Source organism: Antechinus flavipes, chromosome 6, assembly GCF_016432865.1.
Source record: "Antechinus flavipes isolate AdamAnt ecotype Samford, QLD, Australia chromosome 6, AdamAnt_v2, whole genome shotgun sequence".
Taxonomy (NCBI): domain Eukaryota; kingdom Metazoa; phylum Chordata; class Mammalia; order Dasyuromorphia; family Dasyuridae; genus Antechinus; species Antechinus flavipes.
In genome coordinates, this window is record NC_067403.1 from 39825706 (window position 1) to 39838196 (window position 12491).

Here is a 12491-nt window from a genome sequence, read left to right on the forward strand (position 1 = left end):
ACAACATGAAATGCTGCGGAAAGGAAGGGTGGTAAGAAAGAAGGTTCAGTAGAACATATGGCGTGAAGTCAGTTTGGAAGCTGGAACTTGTAAAAGACTGAGGATCATAGAATTACAGCTCACAGGGGCCTTACTTAGAAGTTCTCTCATATTCAAGATGAGAAGTTGAGGTCCAGGTTAAAATACTTTGCACACGTTCACAAAGGAGAGTTTGGTAGTGGAGAGGACAAAGACTGGATTTTTAGTTGGATAGCATGTAAAGTAAAGGTTAAAGGGAGGGTTTGGAAAATTCAGAGAAACCCGGACATTAGGACAATAGAAAAGCACCTGCAGAAATGGAAAGATGAAGACACCCAAAATGAAGGGAACGATTTCTAGAACAAGAAAGTCGTGGAAGGGGTGAAGAAAGTAGGACTAAAGCCTCACAATCATAGGAAGCCTTAACGAGGAAGAGATGTACCTTTTCCATCTATGATCACAAGGAAATGAGGACCGGCAGAAGATGCTGAGATTTTTAAGAAACTGAAAAAAGGCCTGTTAGGTGTCCTCCGTATCTCATGGAAGTAGAATCTATGTCATGTCTACGTGTGGAGTTGGGAATATAGTGAGAAGAAAAAAGAGTGAAAACAGTCAATGTGGCAAATGAGAATGGCAAGTAAAGAGTGGACGGTTTGATGAACAGGCTGAGGTTAGCCAGTATAAATTAAATTTTAAGTCTTAATTTCAAATTAAACATTCCCATATAAGAATCATTCTCTGGGAACTTACCATTGTTCAAAGATTTGAAATTTCCTATAAACTTCACAAATTCATATGTAGGTGGTTCTTTTGGATCTATTGTTCCTCGGAGCATGTGGCAACAGAATTCAAGCTGATTTTTTGCTGAGAAGCAAAAAAGGTATTACTAATTAAAAAATATTTTTAACCTCTCATTTGGCTCTCCCTGTAATCTCTTTCCTTCATTTTAATACCAAATTCCTTGTATCTATCCTTCCTGTTGCTGTCACCTTTTTAAAAATAGTATTTTATTTTTTCTAGTTTTATATATAAAGACAACATTCATTTTAACATTTAACATTCACTTTTACAAAATGTTGGGAATTCTAATTTTTTCTTCTCCTCCCCTCATTTCCACTCTTCCTAAAATGGCGGGCAATTTGATTTAGGTTATTTTTGTGCAATCATATAAAACCTATTTCTATATTAGTCACAGTTGTGAAATAATAGACCAAAAAAAAAAAAAAAAAGCAAACTACAGGGGGAAAAAAAGTGAAAACAGGATGATTCACTCTACATTCAGAGTCCACCATTTCTTTTTCTGGATGTAGATAACATTTTCTATCATGACTCCTTTACAATTGTCTTGGATGACTCTATTGCTAAGAAGAGCTAAGTATTTATACATTCATACAACGTTACTGATACTATGTATATGTTCTCCTGGTTCTGCTAATTCCACTTTTATCAGTTCACAGAAGTCTTTCCTGAATTTTATGAAATCGGTCTGCTTATCATTTCTTACTGCACAGGAGTATTCAATTATATTCATATACCACAGCTTGTTCAGTCACTCTCCAATTAATGGACACCCCTCAATTTCCAATTATTCACCATCACAAAAATAACTATATTTCTATGCACATAGGTCTTTTCCCCTTTTTTATGTATTCTTTGGGAAACAAATCTGGTAGTCATCTTCACTTCTTACCCTCTTATTCCTCACTTAATCCTATATGATTTCCACACTCAACATTCTAGCAAACTGCTCTTAAATGTTACTTCTTTCTTGTCACTTCACATTATAAATTAGAAAGCAGACAATTTATTTCAGTAATGTCTAAGAAATTTCAAATTATCTGTGATAAAGGTAAAAAAATATAGACATGTCACTTATACAAATATTATATTTATCTGATTTATTAAGTAAAAAAACCCTTTAGTACCCATTATGAACCCACTACTTACATTTTAGATACTCTGGTGTTAATGAATCACTTTCCAGAAGATGAGTTGATAATATTTTATAAACATCTGAATGTTCCCCTTCTGGGATAAAGTTAAATATGCTTTGATCCACAAGATCAGACTAAAAAAAGGGGGGGAGGGAAGGGTTTAAGACAATTATAATGCATTCAATTACACATATATATTAAAAATCACATAATTAAGTTACAAATAAAAAGCATATAATTCAGTTTTAACTGACTGACTTTCCATCCATTGTGACTTCCTGAGACAACAGTAATAAGCACTTAAGACTTAATTGAGTAACTGAAAAATAAGGCTTTCCCACACTTATTCTTTCAAAAATCCGAAATCCACATCAGACAAACGACCAACAAATCAGACCAACAATCAACTACTGTGTGAACATTTAGAAATAATGAAGAAATTTAAAAATAAAATAAATATCCTGGAAGAAAGAACTAAAAGGAGAATAAATAACAGGAAAAGAGCTATAAATCTCATCTGTGAAACAGACCACTTAAAAATTACAGTACACTAAATAAAAATTAATGATTCCATTAGATATCAAGAAATAAGAATAACACCAAAAACTGAAAAACGAGTAAAAAAATTAAGACTCCTTCAAAACTTCATTAAAAAAAGCCTAAACACTATTTTTTAAAAAAAAATCATGAATGAAAACTGCCTGTTAGATCTATTAGAATCAAAAGGAAGAAAGAGTCTACCTATCATCTTTTGAAAGAAATCACAAAAGGAAAAATCCCAGGAATGTAATAGCCAAAATCCAGAGATCCCAAATAAGAGGAAAAAATTACTACAAATATCCAGAAACAAATAGTTTAAATGTTAGGAACCCGAGCTAAGATTACTCCAAACCTTACAGTTTCTATTATAAATAAGAGTAGATCTTGGAATATGATATTCCAAAAGTCAAGAGAGGCTTATATAGAAACAAAGATAAAGCTGAAAATAATAATAATGGAGAATGGGCAATAGAAAAGATCTTTAAAGGATAAAGAACTTTTAAGCATTTCTCTGATGGAAAGACCAGAGGTGAGCAGAATTTCTGAAATGCAAACAAAAGAATTGAGAAAAACTTAGAAAAGACAACTTATGAGACTAAGGACTATCCAAGAGTGCAGTGTTAACATTTTAACAGAATCAGGAAAAACACATCTCCTTTCAGAAACTTATAGTTCAAAGGTTATTGAGCATATAAAATTAGGGAGCATTCTAGTTTTGTTCTGAAGGTTTTACAGAGAGAAAGAGAAAGGAGAATAAAAAGAATACATTTATTAGTGGGTGGAAGAAAGGAGTAGTGCTCACTACTTCTGAGTTATATAAGAAGATAGAATAAAGAGGGGAGGAAGATTTATATTCTTATTTGAAATAGACAAAACTGAAAACACACACAAACACATCAAGACACAGACACACACATACACACATAGACACTGTGTGTGTCTGTCTGTCTCTCTTAGCTTCCTTCAAGTCATAGCTAAAATTTCACTTTCTAAAGGAGCCTTTTTCAATACCCTTTAATACTAGTGTCTTCCCCTCAACTGATTATGTTTAATTTATCCTGTATATAACTTATCTCTATAAATAAGCTTCTTGAATGGGAGCTCCTTGAGAATAAGAATTGACATTTTTGTCCCCCCATCGGCCCCTCTATTTTTTTTTTTTTTGGCCATTTCTATAAGTACAGAACTTAGCATAGTGTAGATCTAGCACACAAGAGGTGCTTAATGTTGCTGACTGACCAAATGACAGTTCAGTATAGAAATACTTTAAGCTCAATATGGAATAAAATGAAGAAGTTGGGAGTGGGGATAAAACTAGGCAAGGAATAGTCAGAAATAAAACAAATTTCCTATCCTGAAGGGAAGATTAAAAAGGGGAAAAAAGAAAAGAAAAAAAAGGAACTGCTACTGAATCATCAACAACCAAATGGGAAAGGCTGAACAAACTATGATATCAAATATAAAGGAATATTGTTCTCTTATAAGAAATAATAAAAGGGATGATTTCAGAGAGTCTTGAGAAGTAGGAACTATTGCAAAGTCATGTGAGTAGAATCAAAAAGAAAAAGACAACTTATAAAAAGATAACATTGCAAAGAATATCTTAAGAGTTCTGATAAATGTATACACAAATGTTTCCAGAGTACGTAGGATCACACATGTATAATAAACACATTGCTTAACTATATTTGTTACAAGATTTTTTTTTTTAAATGAAGGTGGAGGGAAGATAGGACTATGGAGGAGGGGAGGTTATCAATATTAACCCCAAAAAAGGTACAATTTTATGTACAAATTTTTTTGTCCTATGACAAAAATTGTTTTATTCCATAATTTTTTTTTACAAAAAGCTAATTTTTTAAAGGATAGAAAGAAATTTGTAGCATTTATTATATACTTGTAACAGATTCATGGCTTAATGTAGTATCTTCTTTTATGAAAATATTCTTTTTTGATACCTAAATTAAAAAAAAATAATTTTTTAAAGATTATTTCTGTCAACATTGATAATAGGATTCTACTAATAATCTAGGTAACTCTGTGAGGATCCTTTTTATTAGAATGTAACTCATAAGAATTTTAATTTTCTTCCCCAAATCTAGAAATGTATTTCTAAATTGCTTTTTATTTGGAGTAATTTTCGATCTTCAAAAGCAATTTTTTAAAAATCTGCTGATTTAAGATGTAAATCCATAATTTTGTTTATGGGCAAATATATCTATATATACAAGAACATAAGAATAATTTAGCTTCTATATAACATCTATCTAAATCCAAAGTGATTAAAATAATACAAAATGCCTTCAAGAAAAAGCTATCAAAACAGACATAAATACATCTAGAATAATCTTTGAGTGAAATTTTGAGTGGAAACCCAATTAACAATGTCTTCAGGTGGTATATTTATAAGCCTATAGTAATCCATGAAATGTAGGATTTACATACACTATCAATCACACTTCAAATCTTACACAAAAAAGAAAAAACATAACTCTTGAAATGAAAATCTTTAATAATGAAATTGTTATTACTGTCACTTTGAAAAGTATGGGAAAGACTGTCTTTTATTAAGCTCGATATGACATGCTTCCTCCACCTTGGGTTACCTCCCATCTACTCTGTGTATATTTTGTAGGTTTTTAGTTACATATATGTTTTCTTCATTATAACAGAAGTTTCTTGGAAATAGGGCCTGATTTTGCCTTTCTTTGTAGCCCCAGTGCTTAACACAGTGCCTGGTGTTTTGTAAGCACTTAACAAATGCTTATTTAATTGATGGATATTTTAAATTATATTAAAGCTGAGTTAATAAGCTAAATCTGTGACCAAGGAGCTCTATATTCACCATGTATTAAAATCTTTGAAGAAAAAAAAATCAACTGCCACTAGAAATGTCTTCAGGGAAGATGACTTCTGTTTTGGGCATCATCTTCCCTGCCCGGCAGTTGGCAGCTACCCCACATCTTAATTAATTAATTAATAATGAGAAATGGTATCCCAAACAAATCACTGTTCAAACACTGCTTTAAAGATATTCTTCCCTCCATTTACCATAAAATAAAGTTTGGTCTCCTTAACATTGTTTCAAAGTTTTCTTCACTGATCCCAAGTATTATCTCATCCAAACTTTGCACTCCAAACCTATGTCTTGTACATATCATTTCTATACCCCTACTCATGCTATTTCTGTAGTTTCTCATTTCTTTTTAATTATCTGAAACTTCTCATCTATTAAAGACTAACCCTAAATCTATTTCTTTGTGGTTAATTCTACCACTGATTAGACTAAGCCCAGGAAGCTCTCTTTTTCCAAAATCCTGTAAGATTTCAGCAAATATTTTGTGCCCCTCACTTGGCATTTAACATTATTTACCTTCTATGCTTTCTCAACATCTCTATCTCTTGAGAGACATAAAGATATCATAAAACACAAACACGATCTGTCCATATTTGACATTAGAATAAATTGGAAGTAAAGACTATGTCTAAAATGATTATTTGAATATAACAGACATATACCAGATATTTGCTGATTACACTTTTTAAGGAATAAGGGATTAAGGCAGCATTTCCCAAACCATTCTCTGCATCATGAAAGAATTTCTTATTAAGAGAAATTTGATGTTGACAGTACTTTTCTCTCCAAAATATTATTAAAGGTAAAAACAAAAGCAGTGATTTCATTGGTAAAGGAAACTTCCAGGTAAGGAAATTCCCTCTATCAGGGCAGACTGTCATTGTCTCTGCAATCTATCAGAGTTGCTTAGTCACATCCCTTTTGTGTCAGAGGTAGAATTGACATAACTGCCTTTCTCCTAGGCTAGCTCTTTGTGCATCTACCATGCCACACTGCTGATCTATTAAAAAATATAATGTGGCAACTTTCCAAAATAAAAGAATAAAAATTAAAAAAAAAATAAAGGACAAATTTTTCCTATTGCTTCTACAAAATCCAGAAGATAATTTTGGCTTTTCCAATATATTTTAAGCCTAAAAATGGACTATCTCTAAATTAGTTCAGAACATGTTGAGTTGAGTGTTATGTCTCCCAAATCTACCTTCAATTCTAATAAATGGCTCCTGATAAGCCTATCAGCCACAGAAAATAATTTATGATATTGGAATTTCAGTTACTTTGGCAAACCAGTGCTAAATCCATTTATTCGTCAAATTGGCCCTTCACAGCCTCAGAAGGACCTTCATGTATGCATTTTGAACAGTTACCATAAGATGGCAGAATTTTCCTGCATGGCTAAAATCTACCTTTCTCTTCATAAGCATAAACTGGGATTTGCTTGGTCTTATCAAAATAAACTCAAATTCAAGCATTAATTTTGACTTGATAGATACCAGGAAAAAAGATATGTGTAATGAAGATACTAATTAAAACAAAAGGCAGGCTTTTTTTTTTTTTTTTTTTTTTGAGATAACACTAACTAGTTTTCAAATCAAATTTTCAATTCATACTTGTTAGCCATTTTTAATGAAGCTCATCATACTAAAGAAAGATTTTGTTGCCAGTCAAACTAGAGATTGGATTTTTCTACTTAGCTTATGTTTAATATCTAATTCTAATTCAAAGCAATTCGGAGTGAAGTGAGATAATCCAGTTTTTTTCCTACCTCCTTCACTCCTAAACATAAAAACACTGTCTACCCAAAGTGTTTAAAGTACAAATAAAGTCTTGGCCCTTTCTAAAATAAGTGCAAGAAAAGTCCCCTCATCATTTTTATGTAACTGTTGCAACATGTAACTCCATCCCTTATTAACAGAACTTTCTGGGTCTGAATTTTGGTGGGCTAGGATATGTTTGGCCATTTTTTTCTAAAGACCATTGTCCTAAGTTCTACAAAACTTTGCAACAAACTTTGACAAGTATATTAAAATATACCTTCTTAGCATTTAAATAATTAGTGTTCAAATTTTTCCCTTTCAGAGTAATGGAAGGAAACAGCAATCAGGAAAAGATATCTGATCTCAGGTCTAACAATCAATCACTATAACTTATTGGCAAAACAATCTTTCTGAGGCTACCTCTTCATCTGTAAAGTCAAGGCATTGAATTCAAAGGTCTTTAAGTCACCTTCTAGTCCTAGACTCTAACTCCTATGAAGTATTCAATTATTTCTATTACTTCTCTTTTCTTCTTAAAGTAGGCAGTCATTTTCTTCTTTGCTCCCTTCATCCCACACCTTGTACTATGTTTTTTTGTGTCTTTGTTTTTATTTCCATACAATTTAGTATCCTGACGCAGAGTAGTTTCATTTTTGTCTTTGTAACTTCACTACTTTATACAATGCCTAACACTTAAGCTTTTAAGCAATTATTAAATACAAAATAACTTAATTGGTTTTCCAAACTTAATTTAGGCTAAAAAAAAAAAAACACTCCCAAACAAAAAACTTCTATTATAATCACTAGTCACTAACATATGAAAATATATTTGAATTTATTTCACAAACCTAGACTTGCCATAAAGTCATGTGATCATGTACATTAATAAACTAGTCTCAATTTATTACCTTGCTTCATTTAAGTTGCAAAAATCAAGTATTTCATACATCCTGGCTCTTCCTCCTCAATAAACATTTATTAATCACTTATTATATGCCAGGCACTGTATTAAGCTGGGGAAACAAAGAAAGGCAAAAAAAAAATATGGTACCTGCCCTTACCGACCTCATCTTCTAACATTTACACAAGACTAGGGATGCGTTGCTCAGACTTAAACTTAGTCCAAGAATTTGTAGAAATTCTGTAGATCAGAATGGCAACATTTATGACTGTCCTGGATCAGACTGCTTTTCTGAGGAAGCTTGTGCTGCAGTAAATAGAGTACTGAATTTGAATCCAGAAAGTCTTGAGTTCTAATATAGCATCAGATATTTACAAGCTGTATGACTTTAGAAAAGTCATTTAGTTACTGTTTTTCTCAGTTTCCTAACTGTAAAAGAGAAACATCAATTATCTCACATGTCAAAGGTTCAAATGGCATAATGTTTGTAAATAGTACTTAGCATAGCATCTTGCACACAGTAAACACTATATAAATGCTTACTTTCAACTCCCCATCTTTAAAAAGATCTTGAGATCCTGGAATTGCACTCAATATCCCAAAAAAGCAATAGGAGGATCCATAAAGACACTAGCTCAACTCAGACATTCTCTCTGGAGGCTATTAAATGTTTGAGATAATTTCAGAAGGAGAAAGTGATTCAAAAAAGAAATCTATATCTATAAGCAAAGCCACACACAAAAAAGACAGCTTGAACACAAGTTCAGCTAGAATTACTGGAAGACATAAAGCAAGAGTTTAAACTGACTTTATAAGTAAAATGAAAATAAAGGAAGGAAAAAGATGAAAAATCAATGAGACCTATAAGAAAAAGAACTGGAAAGAAAATTAGTACAACACAACACATACAAAACTTTATCTAAAAACTATGCAAAACATGTTCTACAGGCTGAGTTTTACAAGCTAATTTATCCTGGTAAGAAACACTATTGATTTAAAAAAATTTTTAAATTAATTTTATATACTAATGTTAATTTTTAATGATAAATACTTGCTTATAATTCATAATTTTATTTTAGAATACACTGCATTGCCAAGGGAATGATAATCATATTACCAAGTTACCAATAAATAATAACAGCAGAAAATCAGTTTTTTAATAAAAACTATTATAATAACACCTCAATTAAGCCATATAATGCTGTAGCCCCATTCTAGACACAACTGTAACTCTCCTCAGAAAAGATTGCTTGAAGGAATCCTCACATGACTTTTGCCTCCCATTCAATCAATCAATCAACAGCAATAAGAGGTCCATACAGCTAACAGTTTGTTGAGCAGATCACTAAACTGAGTAATGACCCCATGAACCTTGTCTCTTGAAATTTCATTTTCTATTACATCTTTCTGACCCCCACTATTAGAACTTTGGAATATGCTATTATCCCAGTCATGCTATTTTTGGTCAAGGAAGGCTGGATTTTTTTCCCATCCCTTTCTCTCACTAACTTTTTTTTTTTTTCGAAAGCTTTAGTTATTCATCACCTAAGAGGTAGTATCAATCTACTTGGGTTCCATTTACTCTTTTTTTGCTATGTTTCTAGGGATATGCATATGACCCTGTAAAAAATTATTGGTCTCTGGTGCTTATATATAGCTTTGTAACATAATTATCAATATGTGTTTTAGTATTCTGAAGATCATAGAATCTTTTTTTTTTGCTGAGGCAATTGGGGTTAAGTGACTTGCCCAGGGTCACACTGCCAGGAAAGATTAAGTGTCTGACAACATATTTGAACTCAGGTCCTCCTGACATCAGGGCTGATGCTCTATCCACTGTGCCAACCAGCTGCCTCTTAAGATCATAGACTCTTAAGAGCTAAAACAAACCTCTGAAGTGATCCAAACCATATCTCAATACTAAATCCTATACAGTCTATATAGTATCTATATAGTATTCCCCTTGAGGGGAGAGATCATGTCTGATTTATCTTTAGATTCCCACCCCACTACCACATCATGTTTATTATAATTCCTCTTATCAAACAGGCTTTCTTTTTTTTTTTAAATCAATCTAATTTAATGATTAGATTAAATCAATCTAATCATGTGCTTAGACCAAGCACATGAATTGGTCTAAATGAACTCGGATTCTCCGATTCTGTGGTTTGTTTATTAAAAACTATGTGCTAAGTGTTAGTCTACAAATAAAAATAAAAACCAGTTTTTGCCCTGAAGGAGCTTACGTACTAATGAAGAGAGAACAAATACATAAAAAGATAACAAAAGACACATGAAAACTAGATAGAAAATAATATTTGAGGGAAGACATTGGTATGTAGAAAGACTAGGTGAAGCCTCCTTAAGGGCTATCAATTTAGGCCTTAAAGAAAGCCAGGGATTTAAAGAGGAGAAGGTGATGAGGAAGAAAATTCCAAGCAAAGGGAACAGACAGTATTAGGATATTCCATTCTCTGGTCATACCAGTATGCTAACATATTAAAAATGAAAGGAAGGACAAGTAACGGAGTATGATCCTATATACTACTGTTACTTAATTCAATAAACATTATTACTAAGCACAAGACAAAACACAATGATAAGCATGGACAGAAATTAAATAGGTACTATACCTACATTAATTGATTAAAAAAAAAAAAAAAGCAGAACTCTAATCCCCCTGTGAAACTTAGTCTATAGTTTGCTTCATTACTAACCAATTTTTATACTTACTGGCAAATGTTCAAGTAATGGAGTTACACTTTCAGATACATATATTATGCTTCCATCTGTCATGATTGCTAAAAAAAAACCATCAAGAGCCTGAAATTAAAGATAATGGTCAGTTAAATGAAAAGAAGAAAGTTCATATAATAAATAAAAATGTCATTTTATAGGATAAACAAAAAGGTATTTATAAATAACTTTATCTAGATTTATAAGTATACTACCAAAATATTGTGCTATTTCTCCTTCGATTTCTTTGTATGTGTGCACTTTAGCCCTATTCCATGTATCTAGATTTAAGAATAAAAACAGAAGACAAATCTTTTTCACTCTTCTTTTTTTCTATTAAATTATACAGTACTAAAGAGCAATGATTGTTCTTCAGTTACACTTACATAGTATTCTGTACATATACGTATTATGACTCATTAGAAGGTGTTAATGTATATACACTTATTGGGTACAACCCCGCCCCCCCCCAACAATTCATACTTTTGATGTGCCAACAACTTTTAGTGTGGATAAAGTCTCTCAATGTTTTTTCATGATAAAATTTTTGCTAAAATGAGAATAAAATATATCAATGTGAATGTAATAAAACAGCCTATTGTTGCTTATTCCCAATATTGGTAGATAATAAATCAATAAGTGCCATTGTCAGTACTATTGATGACCTATTTTTAGTCTTCCATCATGAATTCCGACGATTAAATTAAGAAAACAACCAGGTGTCAAAAGTAGTGGGAAAATATGCAAAATATTTATCTTGTATAGATGAAAGGTATGTGTATATGCATTCAAATATATGTATAAATATACACATATGTCAAACATTTTCAAAATGAAAATAGATTTCTTTCTAGAAACTCTTTAAAAAATTAAATTTTCATTTCATTATCATCATGAAAAAACATATATTATATACATTTTTGGCACTTAGTAAATACTGCCTCAGATATGTACTAGATGTATGACCCTAGACAAGTCACTTAACCTAGCTTGTCTCATTTCCTCATCTGTAAAATGACCTAGAAAAAGAAATAGCAAACCACTCCAGTATCTTTGCCCAAAAAACCTCAAATAGGGTCACGAAGAGTAGGACACAATTAAACAAAATATTTACTGCTATTACTAAAATGTATACACCCACACAAACACTCATATACACATGTCTATCTGTATCAAGCAAGTAAGCATATATTAAGCACTTAGTGTACTCTAGACACTGCTAGGCACTAGAAATACAAATACAAAGAATGAAGCAATTCCTACTCATAGTCTTGTGTGTATAACATTCTTCAATCTAGATCCTTATTCAAACATAAACTGGCCTGCCCATTTGCCATATTTTTAATATTTCAGTCTAAGATATAGGAAAAAAAAACCTAAATAAAAGGTCATACTTTAACTGGCTAAAGTTTTTCTGGCCAGTACACAAAGTAGTGTACTGGCATGTCAGCAATAGCTATTTTTATTAGACATAGTGCAAATAAGTAGACCAAATACCATATAATCGAACATATATACACAAACACATATTTTAATGCAAATATAGGTATATGTTATCATATATGTCTACATGAGTGTGTAAGTATATGTTCTGGCCAGAGAAACATAGTCAGTGAAATATGGCCTAATGAAATCAGTTTTTTTAGGGTTTTTTAAGTTTTTTTCTCCCATATTTTGAACTGAACACTGAAAATTCTGCAGTGAGGCTAAATTATGTTTATATCAAAATCTAGATCCAAGAATCAATC

At 31.8% G+C, this 12491-nt stretch overlaps 1 protein-coding gene across 2 annotated transcripts in view; it reads right to left on the bottom strand.

Annotated features, from left to right (window-relative positions):
* CLOCK (clock circadian regulator) overlaps positions 1 to 12491 on the bottom strand; it is a 109011-nt gene that overhangs the window by 32469 nt on the left and 64051 nt on the right. For both annotated transcript variants that reach the window (XM_051965973.1, XM_051965972.1), the window contains exons 7-9: positions 10741 to 10830; positions 1966 to 2086; positions 769 to 882 (exon numbers count right to left, since the gene is read on the bottom strand). In XM_051965973.1, the coding sequence (XP_051821933.1) occupies positions 769 to 882; positions 1966 to 2086; positions 10741 to 10830 (325 nt within the window). The remainder of the gene's footprint in view (positions 1 to 768; positions 883 to 1965; positions 2087 to 10740; positions 10831 to 12491) is intronic.